The sequence below is a fragment of the Cyphomyrmex costatus genome, unplaced genomic scaffold, assembly GCF_001594065.2.
Source record: "Cyphomyrmex costatus isolate MS0001 unplaced genomic scaffold, Ccosl1.0 scaffold59, whole genome shotgun sequence".
NCBI classification, from domain to species: domain Eukaryota; kingdom Metazoa; phylum Arthropoda; class Insecta; order Hymenoptera; family Formicidae; genus Cyphomyrmex; species Cyphomyrmex costatus.
This window is the reverse complement of record NW_017280071.1, coordinates 32,600-55,692: the sequence shown is the minus strand read 5'-3', so window position 1 is coordinate 55,692 and position 23,093 is coordinate 32,600. Positions and strand designations below refer to the sequence as shown.

At 33.7% G+C, this 23,093-nt stretch overlaps 3 protein-coding genes across 5 annotated transcripts; 2 read left to right on the top strand and 1 right to left on the bottom strand.

Annotated features, from left to right (window-relative positions):
• Positions 1-3,392: 3,392 nt before the first annotated feature.
• On the bottom strand, positions 3,393-5,985 carry LOC108779410 (transmembrane protein 192). 2 transcript variants are annotated; one of them, XM_018546840.1, is made up of 4 exons: positions 5,958-5,985; positions 4,532-4,677; positions 4,046-4,442; positions 3,393-3,692 (listed from the first exon to the last, which is right to left on the bottom strand). In XM_018546840.1, the coding sequence occupies exons 2-4, from the start codon at positions 4,634-4,636 to the stop codon at positions 3,448-3,450; spliced, it is 747 nt and encodes a 248-aa protein (XP_018402342.1). In that variant the 5' UTR covers positions 4,637-4,677; positions 5,958-5,985; the 3' UTR covers positions 3,393-3,447. The 2 variants fall into 2 exon arrangements, with proteins under 2 accessions (XP_018402342.1, XP_018402343.1); XM_018546841.1 differs by lacking the exon at positions 5,958-5,985 and adding an exon at positions 5,278-5,299.
• Positions 5,455-15,662, top strand: LOC108779407 (uncharacterized). 2 transcript variants are annotated; one of them, XM_018546838.1, is made up of 8 exons: positions 5,455-5,502; positions 8,617-9,025; positions 9,740-9,959; positions 10,064-10,285; positions 10,627-10,719; positions 12,332-12,948; positions 13,528-13,683; positions 14,413-15,662. In XM_018546838.1, the coding sequence occupies exons 2-8, from the start codon at positions 8,757-8,759 to the stop codon at positions 15,320-15,322; spliced, it is 2,487 nt and encodes an 828-aa protein (XP_018402340.1). In that variant the 5' UTR covers positions 5,455-5,502; positions 8,617-8,756; the 3' UTR covers positions 15,323-15,662. The 2 variants fall into 2 exon arrangements, with proteins under 2 accessions (XP_018402340.1, XP_018402339.1); XM_018546837.1 differs by having other exon boundaries at positions 12,323-12,948.
• Positions 15,663-15,795: 133 nt separating this feature from the next.
• On the top strand, positions 15,796-22,899 carry LOC108779409 (uncharacterized). The gene is made up of 2 exons (XM_018546839.1): positions 15,796-17,254; positions 22,399-22,899. The coding sequence occupies exons 1-2, from the start codon at positions 16,006-16,008 to the stop codon at positions 22,620-22,622; spliced, it is 1,473 nt and encodes a 490-aa protein (XP_018402341.1). The 5' UTR covers positions 15,796-16,005; the 3' UTR covers positions 22,623-22,899.
• Positions 22,900-23,093: the final 194 nt, after the last annotated feature.

The window sequence follows — 23,093 nt, the reverse complement described above, 5'->3', positions numbered from 1 at the left end:
GGTGTACAAGCTTCTACGTTTTATATAGTGTTGTAGAGTTGAGTGTTCCATATAAGTGTAAGCTAGTTTTGTAATATCGTAAATATACGTGTACGATAAAGGCGAATCTGTCCGGTCTGACGGAGAGGACGTGGCTCTTTTGTAAATAGGTTTCTTTCCATTACACATGTATAACGAGGCCCGGCCGTACCGATCGATTGTCACCAATTAATCCTGATTAGCGACTTTCTGTACCTCTTTCGGTGACGCAGTCTCAGCTCTCAGTCACGATTACGTGAATAGAATTGCGGAACTATTAAATGTAAAAGACATATCTTTTTTCTTGAATAATATTTCAAAAATTTCATTTCAAATCGCTAATCTAACTTTGAATAGTTAATATTACCAGTAAAAGATTACAAGATGTATTAACAATATCGATATTACATTAATAAAAGAATGTTTATAAGAAACATGTGCACGAACAAGAAAACATTAACGATTATAGCACTAATTTTACAATTAGATTGTAATTACAACTGTAAGAAAAAGACACAAAACGTTAGCGCGTTTAATCGGTACATTCGGGTTTGCCTTACGAAGCTCGAGAGGAATCGCTAGAACTAAAAGAAAAGACGCGGAAATGATGCTACTTAATATTTCGTCATATTTTACTCTTAACATTAGAGAGTTTGTATAAAATGAACTTAAGTCTCGACGGCACTCTGCTAATTTTCTACACGTGCTGCGTCAGACCCGCATCCAGATGACATAGGTATTATTAGGCATTTATATAGACTTATATATACATACTTAAAGAGACACATAAGTAGACCTGTGTTAAATAATATAGCCCTAGTGTAAAGATGTCTATTATTGCACATTGTGCCAGCCTACGCCAATCGACAATCAGGACATCTTTTCCTCGTTTAATTCGTAAGACGTCATAAGATAAATCGCCAATTCGAACTGAATTGTCAGTCGTTCTCTCGCTTCTCTCACCGACTGAAATAACGATCGCTCACATTGTGTTTTTCCAGTACAGTTATGTAGGAAAATAAACGACTAAATCTTCTCATAAAGCTTTGTACTTCCGAGACATTTAAAAAGATAGAACATGGATTACACTCTAGAAATAAGTAATATATGTGAATAATTTTATAATTTTAGTTTCTCTTGAAAACAGATGCGATAAAGAAACTTCAGAAAAGATATCTTGATCGCTGTATCATCGACTGGCGCATTGTGATTAGATTAAGAAGACAGTTCTAGAATATGTAAGAAATAGACAGGAATGATTTTAGCTGCTCAGAAACGTAAGATGCTTTAAAGGAAATTTCGCGACTGAAAGTGATATTGCGAGGCAATAATTTCTCCAACATACTCGGGAAGACTGCGGAGTAGCGTATGGAACGAATGCGAACGAAAAATCTGCATTATTTTTGCTGCTGCGAGATTCCTATGGACGTTACTGTAATATTACGTTAAGAGAACTACAGATACGTATAAACCTATGTCACCACATATGTAGTTTTTACTTATACTATATTATTCGTACGACTGCATGTTATAGAGGCGGCTGTATATGATATATACATTTATCAAGTTTGTAATGAAACGCTGAGAAAAGAAAGATGCGATTCTGATTTCGGCGCGAGTAAATATTGCGAGCAGGAAAAACACGGCTCCATAATTTAGCTCGATATTTTAGCTCGGTTTCGCTTTCTACCGCTACAATGGAAAATGGCTGCTTTTTGAGACTCAAGAAAATGCAATGTAATATTATATCACGCCGAGTAAATGTAATCATAATCGAGATTTATATGTAAATTTTCGATGTAATCGTAACGTGTGAGATACGACAACACGCTGTTGAGTTTTATTAAGAGAAACCGCTGCTTGACTAATTATTTATATAGCCCCATGTATGCGAAATAATAATGTATGTAAAATGATGGTTGCTACTGAAAAAATATACATATATTTTATTGAGTTGACAATGAACGTATAGTTGCATTTTTTTTTTTGTAGTAATACCTTCTTTTCTTCAAGCATGTAAAATATTTTATCATTGACATACATTGCCGGAAATTGAAATCCCAACACCAAGAAGGAGTTATGCTAGATGAATTCAGTTGATTAGGAGGCTCCGGATCCCGGTCTCCTGGTAGCAGTGCCTTCCCGGGAGCATTGCTGCCAATAAATGTACACGATAGAGACGTCTCGATCCATTCTTGCCGCGATATCACGAAATGATATCCACCCTCTCGAAAGCCTATTATACGGCCTCGTTCAAAATGGTTTAATTGTTGATATACAATTCGTTGTCGCCTTCGAGGCATTCTGTATAATTTTATCACACGTTATCACAGCCTTTCACAGTATTAACGCTTATGAATAGCTTCACACGTGTCTAATGGAAAATTTTATTCCGAATTCGTCTAATGCTACACTCGTATCCTGCGAATTGTAACCTTGTGTGTGTGTGTGTGTGTGTGTGTGTAATAGATATAATAACTCATGTAAACAAACATTCTGTGTAACTTTTATTCATCTAGCACAACTCCTTCATGGTGTTGGGATTTCAATTTCCGGCAGTGTATTAACAAATGTTCTTACATTTAAACAGAATTATTCTTAATATATCATTGATTCTAATAAATCATTTGGTAACACTTTATTATACAATAAGTATTAAATAATGACATTTTTTTATCTCAAATCTATTATATATTTACAACAATAAATCTATCTATACAATAAAAAGTGTATGAGTGAGCATACAAAAGTAATACATCTCATGCAATAGATAGAGATGTGTCTCAAAAACATGAAATAGAAAGAACTTATGACTAACAGGGTTAAAAAAATAACGTTTTATTTTAAAAGAATAAAACATTTTTTTACACATGTTTTCGATGTTTCAAACATGCTTTTAATAAACTGTATTACAAAAAACATATTTGAAACATTTCTTTTACCAACCATAATGACTGATTAAACAGTTGTGAAATATGTGAGAGATAGTTTTTAGCAAACTTATGCAATAATAATAATAACTTTTCTAAATATATGTACATTTATTATATATTATATACTGAAATTTAGTTATAATTATGCATTCACGAAAAAACAGTTATTGTTGTCATGATCAAAAAGTCGTCCATTAATACATTTTTTGATTATAAGAATTATAATATGATTATAATAACCATAAGATTATCCTAACGATTATGGCTATAAAGATATATCGATCTTACAGTCATCATAACTAAATGTATTGATGGACAAAAATTATCATTATTTCTGATTGTGACAATCGTAACATTTTGAAAAATCAATCGAGCTCATTAAAATATCATATATATCACATTTGGAAAATGAAAATTCTAATCTCCGATATAACATCACGATTATAAACAATAATAAGCGTCAATTTTATAAAAAAGATACGCAATCACTTTTGCTTTATGCCTGTGTCACTCTGGGTTGAGACGCTAATAGCATTATTCTATGACTTAGCTTTACATTGTGATCCTTCAGATATCTTATCAAGTCTGCTTGCTTTTCCAGCAGTTCCTCTAAATTCTTCCCCCTTTGCCGATATCCGATTTCCCCCATTCCAGAGTAGGAATCCTGTGTAAAGGACGACAGCCATTCGTCGCGAGTGACGTCGGGCGATGGACGTAATCGATTAAACTTCATAACTCTCTCTACATGAGAAACAAATATTGGTAGATTGCAATAAAAGATAATGACTTTTGAGAGTTTTAGTATGTTAGTGCAGTTAATGTTATTACTTAACGTTCATACTCTAAATATCTTAATCCTCAAATAAAATATCTTCCTTCTCTGAGAAAGAAATCTTAATGATAAAATCTCAAAATTATATTTAATGACTTTTATATTTTGCTTTATGTAAATGTTGTCTTTAATATTATATAAAAGCCCAAGAAAATTATTTTTCTAAAAAAACTATTTTTTCTATCGAGCTAATTAATTTTTTCTAGACACTTCGCTAGACACACACTCACACACAGACATTCTATCTTTACAAGATACTTACTGATATAATTAATATAAGCCGGTATGATTATTACTAGTTCTAAAGTGGTTAGGAGAAAAATATAGTTTAGTGGCGTTAACCACTCTGACTTCCTGCAATACCGCTCGTAATCAACTTTATGTGTGTGATGTAAAATAACAGCTATCAACAAGTAGCATGTATTCCACAACGACGCGATAAAAAGAGGCGTCCTTATAAGTTGATATGTTGATTGATAGAAATCTAGGTATCCATTAATACGCAAATTATGGTGTCTTGCCTTGACGACATGATCTATTGCCATGACTATTAACCAATAGGCGCAGTGAAGGTACAAGTATATAAAATATGTGTCACATTTGCTCTGTTCCTTTGACCAAATAGACACAAACACAATCCCAGTGATTTCCAAAGAAACCTACGATACAAAAATTGTTCCAATGTATCTAGATTGACCTTTAGTTATAAAAATCTAAAGATAGATTGCACTAATCAAAATATACCTACTCCAAGTAAAAGTGGAATCGACACGATCGACACAGTGTTTAATTGTTGGAAATTATCTTCCTCCTGTGAGCTCAAGATTGGCTGAAAGCACTCTTCATCTTCCATTTTAATGAGTTGATCAAGAGGCACTCAAAGTATCATATATCCTAAACAAATTGTCATAACAATTTAAACCTAGTATACTTTCTTAAATATTTCTATCACAGCTAAAATGTGTTAATAAAGTACAAACCAAAATTACACACCTAATATTTATTAACATTTACAAAATTACAAACAATTATCATCTTACAAATGAAAACTGTTTCTCATCTTTAGAGTCACATGCTTCTAAACGAAAGTTAAAGGACCAACTGTTTAAAATAGTCACAAATAAAATTAACATAAATAATAGTGTCAACTCACACAATAATTTCACACTTATTTAACCTTGAGTTTTACAATCTAGTGGTACAAAAACAAGACACAAACATTAAAAAGAGAAAGTAATTCAAAAAAGAAATATTACAAAAAGCAGCACTTCTACCTAGATAATAATATGATTCTTTTAAATCCTTCTTATTGATACATTTCTCCGTGCATTATTTGTCTCTCATTAATACATCATAGAATGAGTCAAAGTGAAGCTCGAGAAAAAAAGCTGATTAATTACAGCTAAGAATATAATTCACGTAATCTACATCGTATGTATGTACATTATTTAAGAACATAACAAGGACGTTTTCGACAAAAACACTGCTTGTTACCAATTGAAATTGATACAAATCTGTTTCCACACGAGTATCCTAACTACGGCATGGAACGCAACGCAAAAAGTCAACTTTGGAGCTGACGTGCCGCGACTCCGACGTTCTGCGATGTTCGCACAAATGCGCAGCAAATCGCATTGTATGCGCAGCAACGCCAATGACAGTCATGTGTACATTTCGCAACAAATACCTTAATGTCATAACAAGAAAGGAATGGAAAAAGTAAAAATTAAATTTCGATCAATTAAGAAAACTCATTAATAACACCCGTCAGCACACAGACATATACGTAATGCAGAAATTAGGGGATTTATGTTACATACACCTTCGCGAGCATCTTAAATACGAAAGTACGAGTCTGTAAAATCTGTCACATAATTGAGACAAGAATGAAGTTAGATTAGATTCGAGTTAAAAATTAGAATTTCCCGGATACTCACGAAAAAAAAGAACGGTGCCAGCGGTGGGAAGCTGCGATTGCGTCTTTAGGTTAGAGTTAAGGTTATGTTTACATCGCGGCGTCAAGCTGGCGGCGTATGATAGTTGAAAGCTCGCGTATCTTATCGATTGTAATACACGGCACATCACACATTCCGGAGTCACTTCAAATACGACTGTGCCACCTTAATCTTGCTAAACACGTGAAATAAACATGATGATGACGTCTTGACTCTTACCGTTCTGTTATATTTCTCAATATTTCTGTCTGCTCGAATAGCGCCATCAAGTGCCATCGTCGACTTCAATATTTTTTATCATAGCGCGTCCACGTCCACGTAACATGGTGGCGTTCCTTCGAGCAGTGGCTGTCAACCTAGGACTTATCGAGTTGTCGGAGGCGTAATGAAAAAACTAGTATGATCTTAAAATGCGACACGCAATTTTGATGTGAGCTTTCGAAAATTCCGCTCTTTGTTTACATAAAAATATTGCCCTTCGTATTTTTATGAAAATATAAATACAACTTTTTCGTATCGGAAATTTTTATCTATATTTATATATTAAATTTTAGCACACAAAAATTTTCTTTAATAATATCTTGATAACAAATTTTTCATATAAAAATGTAAATATATAATTACTTACGAAATATATAGATAGATATCTATATTATTATACCCTGCATAAATTATGTTACAGAACAATTGTTCTGTAAATTAAAATTTTCTGTTTGATTAGTTTGATACAAAGAAAAAAGTAATAATAAGATAATATATCATCATAAGAAATAATTAACAGGATAATTTCCGCATTGTTTCTTTTAGAAAAAAATCAAGTTTGAAGAAATAAGTAAAGTGCTTATATGCAATTATATACATAATTTACGTACATATCTGTATAATTATATGAGCAATTTTTTTCAAGCTTTTGGTAAAAGAAACAATAACGCGAAAATTATTCTTTTATAAAAATTTTCATTGAGTACATAAAACATATAGAAAGCGATAGAATTTAAACATAGAATTAATTTATGATTTATTATTTATATACTCTTTTCCTATCAAAGTTAAGATATGTTCAAAGTAATAAAATAAAACAAAATAATAGGATAAATAAAAATAACAATAAGCTAATATAAAATGAATATAAAATGAGAAATCCACTATCGGAGCTTAATATTACCTTATACTTTTCATTTGGTAACACAGGTGTAGTCATTCTGTCCTTGTTATTTATTGAATGCCAAGAATGATATACGTTTGTGTCGACTTGTGTCATCAAATGAAAGCATCCCCATTAGCATCATCATGGGCGTACAATATAAGCAGCGCATTAGCATTTCATGAATAGCCAATATTGGTAATCCATTGGTAGAACCCATGAATTGACAATATTGATGATACATTGGCAATACATTGGCATTCAATAAGCAGCCACTATTGGAATTGTCTGGCATTTTCATCAATATCCGATATTAGTAACGCATTGTAATATGAAATGTCAATATTGGTAGTGCTTTGGCACGACATGAATAATCAATATTGGCAGCGCCTTAATTGACAGTTTCATAAATTACAAATATTGGCTCCTTCGTCAATAGCTAATATTAAATAGCAACTCCAAATTATCAATACTGGCATACAATAGTGGCCAATTCTAACTCAAGAGATCGATACAACATAAAAGTCGCACCTTTTAGAATTGGCTCTATTATACTCTAGTCCCTATTTTCTACTTTCAATAGATCTGTTTGCGTTCCTTGAAATCCTCAAAAATTGTTGTACTAAAATGAAAAAAATATATTCTGACATTAGAAAGAAATTGAAGATACTAATAAGTACAAAAATTGCAAGCAACAGAATTAATATTGATAATTCAAAACAATAGATTCAGTACTACAATCGCTTACTGTGTGCTCAGTAAGATCTTGCATCTCTTTGGTGTATATATTTTTTTTCAATCTAGAGTAAAATAGAGTAGACCAATTACAGATACAAGAGTTTATTGAGCAGTTAAATAATAACAATCTTGAATGAATCTATTAATGCTCTATATTGTTTTTACTGGATTTTTTAAATATAAAATAAAAGAAATCATAACAATTTTTTTATAAATTAGAAAAAAACAACTGTAACAAAAATACAGTACACATACAACAGTTTTATAATTCGTTCATCGCGAATACATTATATGTCTGTATGTGTAACCATTAATCAAACCGTTCGCGCCGTTGCGAAAATATACACAGGAAGCAGCAAATGATGTTCACGCGGTCGCGGTATAAATCTCAATCGCATTTCCATTTCTATGATCCAACATGTCGTAAAAAAGTATCGATAAAATCGCCGAACGTTTATTGATATTCCAAACTAACGAGTTTCATTATACATTTCGTTGATAGTTTATTTCATATCTATTACTTGCCAAGAAACGAAAAAAAATTATATAAACTTCAATCAGAGAACGACAATAAACAAGATGAACGACAATAATTCAAGACATAATACATTATGCTACTTCAGTGTACAATTTTTACGAGAAGCAATATTATCGTATCTAAACTTTATATCTTATAAAAAATAATTCATTATTGTTACTTTTATATTTGGCTATTTCTAGTAAAAGATATCTATCCTTATCAAATAGCGACTCTGAAAGAGAAAAGAAGAATAAAAATTTTCAAAAAAAAAGTATATATAAGCAGGATAAAAATAAAATATAGTTGCATATTAAGGATGCGTTCTACTTGGCATTCACATCACACTTGTGACTATCATTCGTCCTTGTTTAATATTCGATAAACAACAAGGATGAAATAATTCCAAGAATATTGTGTGAGCGCCAAGTAGAACGCAGCAATTGTCAGTCATGCAAAGAAATAATTTCAAGTTACAGAAAGATGGAGTCGCGTGATCGATGTGGCCGGGAGAACAAATAACGATCTAAGCGAAAAAAAAACTCACAACCTACAATCACATATTTTTAGGCCAACGCGAATCTCTCGAAATTCTCAGTTACTCTACCGAAACGTAAAAATGCCGAAACGACCGAGCTATTTGCAACCAACGGACAATCTTTATCGGAGAACTCGGCACGATCTTGAATTTCTCTGCAATTATTGGGACCGATTGCTTACGCCGAATCAAAGCTACGATATACGTCTTCCGGAATTGCTACGCGCTAATCACTTAATGAGACATCTATCCTCTTTGTCTGTCCCATCAAATCAAGGATTGCGGGTCAACGTGAGCTTTACCATTCTCAACGATGGCAATCGTTTGGAACCAGAAGAAATCTATCAACTGTAATTCACACTCTTCCCCTCTCTCTGGGAGACTTGTCTCTAATTATGTATCAAATTATTATACAAAGTACTTTACAAGATCTAGGCTTATAGCTCCGAAATACAATAGATGTGGTAATCATTAAATCTTAAAAAATTGATATATCCGTTACGGGTAAAGTACGCAAGTGGGCAGTGTCGACTTGAGCAGTGTCAATATTGCTCAACGCGATTGGGTTGAGCAATGTTAACACGGTCCGGATAATGTTGATATTGTACGGAGTAGGCAACGCACACACTCTCTTGGATAATGTCAACGTTGCCTATTATGTGGACTTTGTCTGTAACATATCAATCATATAGTTGGATATTAATTCTCCTCACATTCGACTGTGCGATCAATCAATCCTTAAGACTTAGTATATCTATTCTGTTTTAGGACATAAAAAGCAGTTCCATCTTTTCTAAGGTTCTTTCTGATTATTACTTGTTTGTCCCTTTAGATATATAATCTACAATTCCTTTTCTACCCTAAAATTATTATTATATTATGTTTTTAAAATTATTGGATTATTGGAATAAAGACAATATTTTATCATAATCCAACAAATTAATGTAATAAAATATTTTACATTAATTATATTAATCTTAAATAGAGGCATCTCTCTTCTTTATGTCTTTCCCTTTAAATGATTATCCAGCAGTTTTATAATATAAATTATTATTTTGACGCAGGGGTAACATAACACCTCATTATACACAATCTCGTAACGGATTTCGTCGATCATTGTGTAACAGTAACACAGTCAGACATAACAATTTACTTAGAAATTACATAAGACAAATAAATGAAAATTATGCAGCAATTGAGAGAGAATTAATGAGGGCCAGAATATTAGCACCTCTTATCGAACGCAACAGATTCGCGGGATGTCAGAGTGCATTCTATAATCAGGTTCGATCGCACTTTTATATAATCCGAAATAAAAATTTCTTTTATACAATAAAGAGATACATCTAGATCATGTCGATGTGCTTATTTCGATTTTCGATATGCAGCGTGCGGCGACGTGTAATTGGAATAAATTTCCTACCGGAAATCGAACATGTTCCGAGAGGATTTCTCCAGAGTTACAAGAGCGTTATGCCAATACACGGGAAAGAAGCAATCGCCAAGCTTGCGCATTATTTGGACACGAATGCTGCATTGCTGACAGAATGAATATTTACGGTTGCTCGCGAAATCAACAACTAGCAAAACAGAAAGAAAATTTGCCCGAAGTAATAATACAGAATTATATACATTTTTATATATATATATATATATATATAGAATTGTAATTATTGTTACTTTCTCTAATATTTTTATAGCAATAATATAGCTATAAAAATAAAACTTTTAATTATAACTACTTTACCATACAATTATAATCACAAATACTTTTCTCCTAGTTTAGTATTTTGATATAATATATATCTCGTAATTCCATATATATAATAATATGGTTAGTTATTACATTAACGATTTCCAACAAAAAAACAAAAAGCCGTATTATAATTTGTCATATAACATGCTAATTATTTACTGACTTGTAAAATGATACAATTAACGATTTTTGTAGAAGTTTAACGATTCACCGAGAACTGCCAAGGAACACTCCCCGCAAACTTCCGCCTTGAGCGCGACAGTCCAGAAGCTGCAATTAAATAATAATGTACGTTAATCAAATCCGTGTAATTAGATATCTCAAAAGCTATTCCTTCTATGATACAGTACACTCTCAAGTGCAGCTTCGACGAATAAAGAGTTACTTAAGAAGGATCACTTCTGTAGGTATACATACAATTCGTAAACTTACACGACTTCCATTATGTGCGGTTACATGATAAATGACAAATTGATACTAGCATCCACGTTATCGAAATCAATAGCAAATTAAAATTGTAATTTCGATTCCATTGTTATTTGATAATATGTCATTAAACTTTGAAGTGGGTTTCCGAAGAAATAAGTAAACTGATGAATAACTGCACTCGGTACATATTCGTGTACTGTACCATCGATATTTTTCTTAACAAGTATTATATTATTATTACACACGATATCAAAGACAATTTTGTTAAAGTATCTAAAAATTTAATTAGACATAAATCTGAAAATAATTTTGTTCAACCAATTAAAATAATTATGTAGGACGCTCGAGCATAATAAGCAATGCTGTAAAAAGTTTTAGCATTCTAGCAGGGTTGAGTCAATTTGTTTAGCAGTCTTAAAAATTTAATTTTTTCGTGAGGGTTTTTGGAAGCTTCCTCTGGATAGAGAGATATTAATATGCTTTCAACAAAGTCATTATATCTCGGTTAACTTTAAAAAAGTCAAATTAAAAGTTAATAATTATCGAAACGATTACCATATAAAAATGTAACTTTGAGTCAAAAAGTTAACGAGTCTAAAATGTAACTATAAGAAAGTTAAGCTAAAATTAATTAACTTTTTAACTTAGCCTTTGATATATTATCTTAGCATTACCCAATCCTGCATTCTAGTAACCAGTTTGAACATTCTATAACATAATTATTTTGGTGGTCTAATTCTAATAGAATTGTTTTCAGATTCGTATTTAACTAAATTTTTAGGTAACTTTAGCAAACCGTTTTTTCTGTGTAGCTTGCGAGCTACGAATCGATGCGTATTTCTACGACTTCTATAATTTGAAGTTAATTCGATTTAGCAGCATCGGATTATTGCATATTGATTGTCACGTTTGTAAATAACTCTATATGCTATTTCTGAGGCACGTCTACTTTTGAAGATATTTCTCAAATAAATATTGAGTAAAGTAGTAAACTGTGACCTGCTGACAGTGAAACGTTAACAATCCTAAAATAGTGATCGGTATGAAGTACAATTGATTCGTAAAATATGTAGCCTCGTCTACTGTTATTTCGACTTAAAAATGCAGCAAGCTTTTCTGATTGTATGGGACATATCAATATTCTGACAGATAATATGCGTATCCGTATATGACGTGCAAAAATAAAATACCGTTTTTTTTTTCATGTAAAATAAATGTTTACGATTCGTGTCATAATATTTACGTTATTTTGCTCCTGGATGAGTAAATTTACGGCACAGCGTGAATCTTTTATTTGTTTATTTAAAAATTCCGCCTTCAGCGATTTCCAAGTTCCGCTATAAAATGTCAATTGATTCTGCATTCCAAATTACAAAATAAAAAAGAAAGTGTAAAATTACTCATCCTGTCAAGCAATAACTTCGATTCACGGTAACATCCGGTGGATCTAAACATTACCCAGGCTTTGCAGAACTACGCCGGAACTTCACTGGCTCAAAACAACAACGAAACGATAAAGCAACGTAGCTCGAAAGAGTCGATGGAAGCGTGCCAGGGTGTCAGTAAAATCATCAACAACGTGGCGAAGATCTCTCATTCGGCTGAATCGAGACCCGTCAAGCCCGTCGCGATAAATAACAGCGATAAACGATCGATCGATCCGGTCAGCTGTCAGGGAAATGTTCTGCTGCAAACCGCCGAATCAGGCGTCGTGACTGATCAAAACGTGATTGGACAAGGACGCGGCAACAAACGTAAATTGGACGATCTGAAAGATCGAGCGATAGCGATCAATCTAGGAGTCGGCAGCCAGCAGGATCGGCCGAAATTGACCGAAAGAATCAAACCGCGTGTCAAGGATACGTCAACGACGTTTACTCCAGATGAGAAGATTGCTAAGAGCAAGCTCAGGAACAGTAGGATGCCGACGGAAGGAAAGACGTTCTGGAAAAAGCACGTATCCACGCCGAAATATGCGAGTTTCCTGAGAATGTTTCACAAGGAGGATAATCAACTTCGCGGTAATTCTTCATCTCGAAGGAATGAACGGGAAAAGTCGCAATATCGAAGGGGACTTTCTGCAGAAAGGTATAATCCTGAGATGAAATCTAATGCAGTGGAAAATGAAAGAAAAAGTTAAAGAAGTTCCGAGGATTGAAAAGATTATTTTTAGCCGATTTTTTTAATTATTAGACTGGAAACATTAAGTCTCTCTTAAACTAAAACGTGAGGAAATTTATAAGAATATCAGCGTGTACAATGTGATGCAATAATACTCGCAAAGAACATATCATACAGCACAGAAACTTGCAGCAATATTGTTGCAATGTTTGCAATGTCTTGTATGGATAGTAATATTAACTGAAGAATTAATTCAATATTGAAATTAAGTATTTTTACTTGAATTTGAACAGACCATCTTTCAAATTATTTAGGAAAATATATTTTTTTTTTAGAGAAACATTATTATCCTAATAATACAGGATTTATAGAATATATTTATATTTTTATTTATGTGTCCACTTTCTTTATCCTGTTTTCTATTTTATAGTATAATATAAAATTTTCTTTCAAATTTTTGAAATATTTTATTATCTCATTTTTTATAATCTCATGAATAATTATAAATAATCGTTCTTAGAGAATTGTTTGGTTTCGTATTTCCAGTTCCAGCACTGATCGGGATAATCGAGCGAATCCGCGAATCGAAAAAAGAACGCCGACCCCGAGGAGTACGGTACACACGACATACAATCATATAATGCACTCATCGGCCACTGATCCGACTTTGGATTCTAGCAGTCTCACAATACAGCTTCTGAGGTATTTATGGTCTGTTTATTTATTTATTCATATTCGTTTTTAAATACTTTTTATTCCCAATGTTTTATTTCCAATATGTATAAAAATATCTCTCAAGAATTGTTAATGACAACGAAGTTTGAATGGATAATAAGGATATAAGACATATCGTTTTAATTATATCGTTTGTGACACATATAGTACAAGATTAAAATCGATAAAAATATAAGGTTTTCTAATAATTTACAATAAAGTAAAATTAACATTCCTGGGTACTCACTGCAGTCATCTTGGATTGTGACGTCAGAAGCGACATAAAAATATATCAAGAGAGAAGATTTTTGTAAACTATATTAAATATGTTTTAATAAATCAATATTTCCAATCTCTGTAAAATATATCGAAAACTTTCTTCATGTAATCAATGAATAATTATATATTTAGAATTGAATTATGTCTAACCAAAAAATAAAACAAACTATACCAACATCTATCGAATTAAGATAAATATGTATAATTTAATTCTGAAAAGAAAAATTTTCGATATATTTTAATGCAAATATTGTTTCATTGAGAAATATTTCTATTTTAATATTATATACGTTGCAAGAATTTTCATATTTTTGTGTTTTCTCATTTCTGATGTCAATCTAAATATCCGCGTTCAATAAAAACGGTCAAAAGCCTTAATTATATTTTGTAAAAGACTTAAAAAATCTCATTTATAAAATAATTATTATACTTATACAGACTGGCTGTTTTGTTATACGCTCCCACGTTGATGCCAGCGTTGAATTCGTTAATCGCGCAGCAGAATCAACAAACGCCCGTGTCGATGTCCTCTGCTTTCGAAGGATCCAACGATCTACTAATACAAATCTTTCGTCTGCTCAACGAGCAACAATCCATTTCCAACTTACCGTTCGTATCGATCGGATCCGAGAGAGCTTCTACAGCTTTAACCCCGGAGACGAATGACGAAAGTTCGCAGTCACTTTCCGTGGAAAAACAAAAGAATACCTCGATCGCTTTGGAAAAATCTGACCCTGTTTCGGAGCAAGGATCTACCTCCGCTGGGAAAAGCGGTTGGAAATCACACAATCACGTACAACAGCAAAACGGAAAAAACAGAAAATGGCGATTGACGTCGGTGTTGACGGATTCTGGTGTGAGATTGAGCAGAAACATCTTCACGGCGGAGGACTTCCGGAAATTCGAGGAATTTTTAAAAGCCGAGAAGAAGCGTCCGGAAGAAGTCCGGTCTCTGTCCACGAAAAGCAGAAATGAGATCGTTATGAAGGAATACTTTCGGAACTGGTTGCATCGGTTGTTGCGGCAACTCAACTTGGCGAACAGTAATCCGTCAATGAACGTCGAACAGAGAGGATGTCCTGAAGGATCTTCAAGGACCACAGAATCTTCCTTAGAAGAGGTAGAAGAGCGTAATAAAGACTGTTTGATATCCGACGAATCTCTGGACTCCTCGAGAGACGACATTAATACCTTTTCGGAGCGCGAAGAAGAGGATTCCGACGATCAGAAATCGTTTACTTCCGTTACCAGCACGAACTCCTTGAGATCATTACAGTTCAAGCAGGACGAGGCGATTGTCGCGGAAAAGGAAGAGAAATTGCCGGAAAATGAAAATCCTCAGGATTGATAATAAATTTCTAATAAACGAGTATCTATGTAGTGAAACGATGATAAAATCGATATGAGTAGTTTCGCCGACGAAATGAAATGACGTTTCGTTTTGCAGCGATAGACCGCTCGTAAAAGAACCTCTTGTAAATCACTCGGAAACTGTCGGATTGTTGTCAAGATTTGGTGTAAGCTCGGGCCATGTGGCAGGTACGCGAGGACGCTTGCGCGAGCTCGTGTCGAACACGTGGTGAACTCCGCAAAGCCGAGCTTTCCCGCGGCGCGTCGCTCGCCGAGAGCTCGCAGTTGCGCGTGTTATCGCTACCAGGACGTTTCCCCTTGATCGGCGGACGAGCGTCTCTCTTCCGTATTTACTATCCTTATGTATGGGTGCTTCAAGCAATAAACGATCAAGCGATTAACACGAGCCAGGCTCGAAGAGAACACTAAAATAAACGACAGATAACAAAATCGTTTCCTTTATTTCAACTACGAATGGCAGTTGATAAGAACCATCGAGAATTATCGAAGATCATCGTTTTTGTAATATGCAAATAGTGTTTATCGAAAAGCTGCATTAAAAAATTTCTAGAGGATCAACCTCGCGATGAACAGCGAAGAGAAGATATCTCTTCCCGTGACGTGCGCGAGAGCACAGAGATTTTTACGTTGATACAATCCGAAGATCGCACGCAAGTCGAGATGAGCAAGGAGGACAGCAGCGGCGAAGGAAGATCGCAGGATGCTTCCTCGCCGGATTCTCCGATGGATGTACCGGCGAAGGATCCAAACGCGGAGATCTACGAGAATCGTGGATCTAAGAAGATCATCCGCGTGCTCACCGTGATGGCCTATCTATTCTCAGTGAGTTTCGTGGCTATTCTTTTGAGTGCTTATTACATATTCCTGTGGGAACCGCCGAATCCGAAACTCATACAGCGAGAACGTTTGCGGATGGATCCGCAGATGCAGTTCCTGATCGCGCCACCCTCGGAGGAGACGAGGAAAGACAGCAGTTTCCTTTCGCAGGGCGAAGTCAATCCCATGCACAAGCTTCTTCTGAATCGCAAGATCCATTACATGTACGACAGCGATGATTCCCAAGATAAAATAAATCTCGAAAAAAAACTCGAATTAAACGCGACGTTGCTGAAGCTGAGACACTCGCTTGTGGACACCTTACGCGCTCAGAGACGAAATTCGTCGCAAGAGACAACGAAGTCCAGCGGATTTAACAATTCGTTTGCGGAAAAAGTGCTTAACTCGACGGTTAGTCCCGCGGAGAACACGATCTCGGTAAATCGACACGGTAAATCCGCGAGTGAAAGCATATCCGAAGAAAAGACTTATAGTGATCTGCCTCTAGAATTCGTGAATTCTATGAGTACTCTGAACGTCGAAAGTACGTCTCTCACACCCAAGTTCACGACTATTTCCGAAACGAGCCAGAGATTTAATAGAAGTTCTATCAGCGTCAGTCCAATTATCAACAAAGAGAAACGATATAACAAAAAAAATCTCGATACCGTTAAATCGTACGTTATTCGCGAATTCAGCAACGTGACGGCAAGTAGCGGCATTACGAGTGGCAGCGATCGACGCGTTTTCGAAGACGAATCTTCCAAAATGACCCAAGACTTCCTGAAGACCGGTAGGAAAGAACCAATAAAACAAAACAAGACCGACGATCGCTGGTTGATTAATAACGATCGAGAAAATAATTCAAATGGTATACAAACGAGCATTATATTGGAGAAATACGTGCACGATAGTATTAGGAATCCCCAGAAAAATTACTCTTCGAACGATCAGATCGGACAGATGGCGCGTGATAAAGTAGCGATCGATCCATCGTCTCGCGACTCAGGATTTATCGACGTTCCGGGATTCCATCAGACGTCGAAGGTCGTAAAATCACGGCCACGCACCGCGAGAACGAGAAATTCCGAAGGTGAGAGAATTCGCGCCGATTTGCTAAGCCTCTCTTACGACTGGGATAAACAGGGCGGCGCGAAACGTGACTGTGTGATTATACAATGAATATATGATTATACAATGAGCGTTACGTCATTCTCGGTTTTCCTTTTATCCTGCTAGAATCGTAACGTTTCCGGCATGTTCGCAAATCTACAAAACAGGCAATTCCGCTTTTAGTATTAATACGTATTTTTAATAACAAAACACGACCGTGTATATTAAATTGATAAGTATAATATGAAATAAATAAAAGTTTAAATATAATTATTGAATTCCGTGTGTCTCTGTTAGCTTTGAAATGAACGATTATTGATGCTCTTGCATCTGCTGGAACATCTGTTGCAGTTTATGTTCTCGTCAAAGCCTAACTGTTGTTCGCCCGACTAAATAAATATACGAAGCATATTTAGTTGCTCATTGTCTAAAATTTCTGAATTTACAAATCAAATTAATTTGTTTCTATCAAATATTTCTTCAAATCTATTTTATATTATTTCATGTTTTTATTGCAGATATAAATTCTAATTTTTTCATATATTATATTTATATTTTTAATAATTTATATTTATGTTTATATTAGTTAAAAATACTTTTTGCTTAAGAAAGAGAGATTTTAATAAGCTATCAAACCGAAAAGTAATTTTCCTTCTCGACTAGAAAAAAAAGGGATTCTTAACGGACATGACAGATGAAGAGCAATGATTAAAACCTTAGAAATAAGTCGCTGGATTGGTATACGATGATTATCCGCGCTGTCACTGAGTAATAAGTGAAACAGGGTCAGTTCGATCTATTATATGGCTTCTTCAACGTTACATCACATTCAAGATTCGATAACTCTTGAATATATTACAATTAATTATCAGATGACAATTGCAACAAGTAAACCGCGTTAATATATATCCGCTACCGAAGAAACTAATAAAATAAAAATCCTTAATTAGGAATAATTTATTAAAATCATTTAAATTTAAAGCATTAATACAAAATAAAAATAATTCTAAAATACTATCAAAATGTAAATTTTATGTACAAGTGAGCAAAGAAATTGAACACTAAGCTATGCCTTCAATGGTAAGAAGTCCAATCTACTATACCAAAGGCTAAAACAAGCGAAGCTTTTAAAGCTTTTAAAAGTTTTATTCATGTATATGTATATCAGTTTAAATCTCCTAGTAGTCAGTGTTGTACTTAATAGAGAAAGTGACAAGTGATTTCAATTTTTAAGCAGCCTAGTATTATTTTGTATTATTATATATTTTATTTTTAAATATGGAAATACGCACAATTAGACTACATACTTTATATCATCTAAGATTGAATTAATAGTGCGTTTATTCCTTCTTTTCTTTTAACTTAATATTTTATTTTTCTTTATATAAGTCTAGATAATAAATATTCTCATTTTAAAAATGTGAAGTGTATAATAAATTTGTGTTACATTAATTAAGAATGACCTGTTTGTTTGTACTTAAAAGATCGGTAGCAATACCGTGTCACTCAATAACGATAGCATTCTAATGTTAATACAAACTTCGAGCTATAAAAATAGTACACTATAAAATAGTATTCATAAGAAACTATCATCGATGAGTCGTATGCAAAAAAATTCATTATATAATAAACTTTTTTAACAGATATAATTGGACACTGAAAGTAAATAAAATGTCTCACAAGTTAAATCTTTAAAGTACAAATATAGATTTAATGAAATTTAACAAAAACATCGGGCATGTAATTCTAAAGGCTTAAAGGATTCCTTCTCGCGATATTTCATAAAGTAAATAATTTCTTTCGGTATTTGTGTCGGAGACACTTTACATAATTTAACAGATACCCGGCCATAATTTCCCAGAACCTGTAGCTGTTTTCCAGGTTTGCACCTGTTTTCTTGGTTATACGAAACTTACACCAAAGGATCGAATAATGCACCTTGTTTGCTGAAGAAAAGATCAAGGGGCTGCGTTGTGACGTTCTACTAAAACAAAGGCGCGCCACCTTTTATAGGACAAGTAAAACGACAAAGTTACGTCGCGTCGATCCATTCTCGAAACGAAATTGCTTAGTAGTTCAGGCAGCTCTCCCGTCTTTATTCAACTCTCGTTACATTTAATCCCATTTCGAGACTGTGCTATATCTCTCCGATAAAATATTCTGCTCGTCTTTTCCCTAATTTTTATCCGTATTTTCGAAACAGTTCTTTTAAATTAAGTAAACTTTAAAAAGACGATTCTTTTTTAATGTAAATTTTACACAATTTATTTTAGAAGAATCGTCTTCTTAAAGTAAAATGTTGCATGCTTTTACGACGTTACTTTCTACGACAAAAAAAAATTAATTATAACTGTAATCCATTTTTAAAACTTTTATCTAAAGTTTTAATTATACTTATATTTATGGCGCGTTTAAAGTAAAATGTGCTAAAAGGTGTAGAAAAATAATGTGCATAAATGGATTTAATTTGCGAAATGCTTGATGATTTTCTCCACTTAAATCTATTTATCCATATGTTATTATTACATACTATTCATAAAATCACTTGCAACAATACAATTTTCTTTTGCGTATAAAAATATTTTTATATTCGTTTTTTTCAGCTGTTTCTTAAGATTTGTAAAATAATTTTAAATGATTAAATTCCAGTGAGTAAAAGACTTTCAAAACATAATAGTACTTGTTCAAATTACATAAAATATAAACAAAGAATACAAACTTAAAAAGTGACTGTAGTACGTATAATTCGAAAGTTTTACATGGATCAAACTTTTGAAATCCCTCTTGAGACGTCTATTAATTTTCTGTATATTTATAAGAAAATTGTGAATCTTCTTTGCGATTTCATTTTTTTGGAAGACGCAAAAGATATTTAAAAATCTAAATATTTGAAAATTAATATGTATTTATTTTTTGAAAAAATTATTTATAAAAATTATTATTAAAATAATCGATCTTTTTAAATGGACAAGTCATAAAGAAAAAAATGGAGCAGATCTTCGTAACCTCGCGTAAGTTTGTCAGCCTCCGGCTGGCGTGAGAAGCGAAAAGCTCTCTGGGCTGGTCAAGGTTCCAGAGCTTGCGCACTGGGTGTTGCTTCCCGGTGCACCTATCCGAGGTGGGTGTGCTTTTTTTCGTATTCGCGACGTACGGGGCGAGATACGGGCATCCACGAGAGCCGGCACACAGAAATAGCCAGCGGTAAAACGCGCGTGTTTAGTTCCATGGTGAAAACGAAAGAGCCGAAAGCTCGTGTGGCTTATCGATCCCGAACGCGTGAGTCAACCCTTCTCCGTACAATCTCGAAACTTACGAGAGCGAGGCTCGTCTCGGTGAGGCACGCCCTGTCGCGTCTGCGAAATGCGTCTCTCACTCGCGATGTGATTGAACAGTATAATTCGAACAAGAGTATCTCTGTAATGGAATCTGCGAAGGCGCAAGGGTAAATCGAGCATCCGAGAGCGCGCGATGCTGAAAATAAACGTGCGGATGCGTATTAACGTTGAGGTACGCTTACTTGAAAATATAACGCAAAAAGGAGCTATCAAAAATTATTCAAGAATATAAATATAATAATTATATCTTATAAAATAGTTTGTATTGACTGTTATGCGGCGTTGTTGACATATTCACTAAAAAATATTCACACAATCAAAAATGATATATTCCTAAGAATCTATTTCTAAAATATTTTAGAATATAAAATTTATCCATCGCTCTTTTTGGTAAAACAAATTCATCCAAGTTGATGGACAGTTATAGATGGTTTAACGACTCACAAAAACGCTGTACGATTTCGACAATTTTTCTCGGGAAAATATATTTGCGACTTGCACAAGCTAAACTATTCCAATAATGCTTGCGATCAACGTCACGAACGTAGGTCGTTTGCTTTTCAGCTAAGAGAAAAAGCCTGCACATTATACGATTTCTTTCGAATTCCTCTCGCCGAGGTCCATCCGTGGAACGATGATCGTCTCATCGATTGAAATGTGAATTTTTCGCGAAATCGAGGATGCAATTGCCACGAAAAATGAGCGCCCACAACGTGATGGCGAGCATCGGTCGTACCCTGGGTAACCGTGAGAGCAAACCGTCGGCATCTAATGAGATCCGTTTCGCTGGGGATGAACGAAAAGATAAGCTCTACGAACCGAAGCACAAGCAGAAGGTGGTACGAGTACTGACGGTGGTCGCGTACGTCATATTTGTCAGTATGGCTGCTATACTGCTCTCGTTGTATTACACCTTCGTCTGGAATCCTAAGGATCAGTCAGTTAGAAGGATGAAAATCGACAAGCCGGAGTGTCCAAAGTCTCCTTCCCTCGACTCCCTCACGACTCCGCTAATCTCAAACGGTAAAGGCGTTGTCGAGTTCAATCACTGCAACGCAAACCTTCGTTGAGAATTTCACGCCAATGAATTAGAAATAATACAGAATTATAATTCTACATGAAAAGAAATTTTGCCGAAGAATTAAAAAATTTAACAGATTTAGCAATAATTTTATTAAATTATCAAAATTATTATACACAGAGCATTCAAATATAATGAGCAATGTTGCGAAAGGTTTTGACATTTATAGCAAGCTGAGCGTTCTGAGAAATTATTTTGATGGTCTAACATTTATTTTCTAATCTATATAACTAGTAAAATTTTTAATTACTTTAATAAAATCATTCTTTCTGTGTCATATTGGAATATATTTTAATTGCAGAAGACACTTTTTCAAGAAAAAATAAATTTTGAAAGCTCTAGAAGTTTTAAGAAATTTTTTATATTAGTATAAAACATACAAGTTTTATACATTTAGAAATACAACATTTTAAAAATTCTGTACGCTATAAATACATTTTATGCGTGAAAGTATATCAAAATGCCTCGTAAAATATTAATTTTCTAAAATTCGAATAACATAAAAAAGTATCCCATACGATTAAAATCCAAAAAATTACGTATCAATATAATATCAATATAAATAAAAATTCTTGACTTATAAAAATATATATTTTATAAAATTTAGAAATATTAAACATACATTAATTTTCGTTGTTGTAATTACTTTGTTACAAATATTTTGTATTACAATTATCTTTATAATGTAACGATATTCTTTTTTCACAGAAACGCAGATCGAAAGGATGACAGCGAGATCTACGACGGTAGAAAATAAACAGATGGAACAAATTGATTTATCGATTACTCAACGACAAAAAAGTTTCTTGGAAGTCTTCACGGAAATTGCGGATGTCAGGGAAACATCTGTAGAGCTCACATCAATATCGACAACAGGAGATTATCATAATTTTACTAGCATTACAACCGAAGATGATGAGAGTGTTACATAAGCAAATATATACGATCACTTTTCACATCTCGTATTGAAAATAACAAGATGCAAGAAAATCAAACTAGTAATCGCTAATAGAGTATCAATACCTATTAGTACATATAGGGAAGCAATTCTCTTTTAGTTCTTTATGGACAGAGAATGTTAGGAGTTGTATTGATCTGAATTTGACAAATGAGAAACCTTATAGAGACTAGATCTACTTACTGAGACACATACAGATACATTGAAATAATTTAAATATCTAATTGTCTATAGAATCATGTGAACTAATGCGAAGGTACGATAGAAAAAATTAACAATGTATTATAATAAAGTTGTAAATGAAATTATACTTACATGTTTCATCGCAGACTTCATCTCTCTTATAAATTCAAATAAATCAAATTTTGTATCTTTATTGTGTATAATAAAACGACTGAATTACAAGTGTAATTTTTCGTGAAGGATTATTTATTTAGACTCTTTT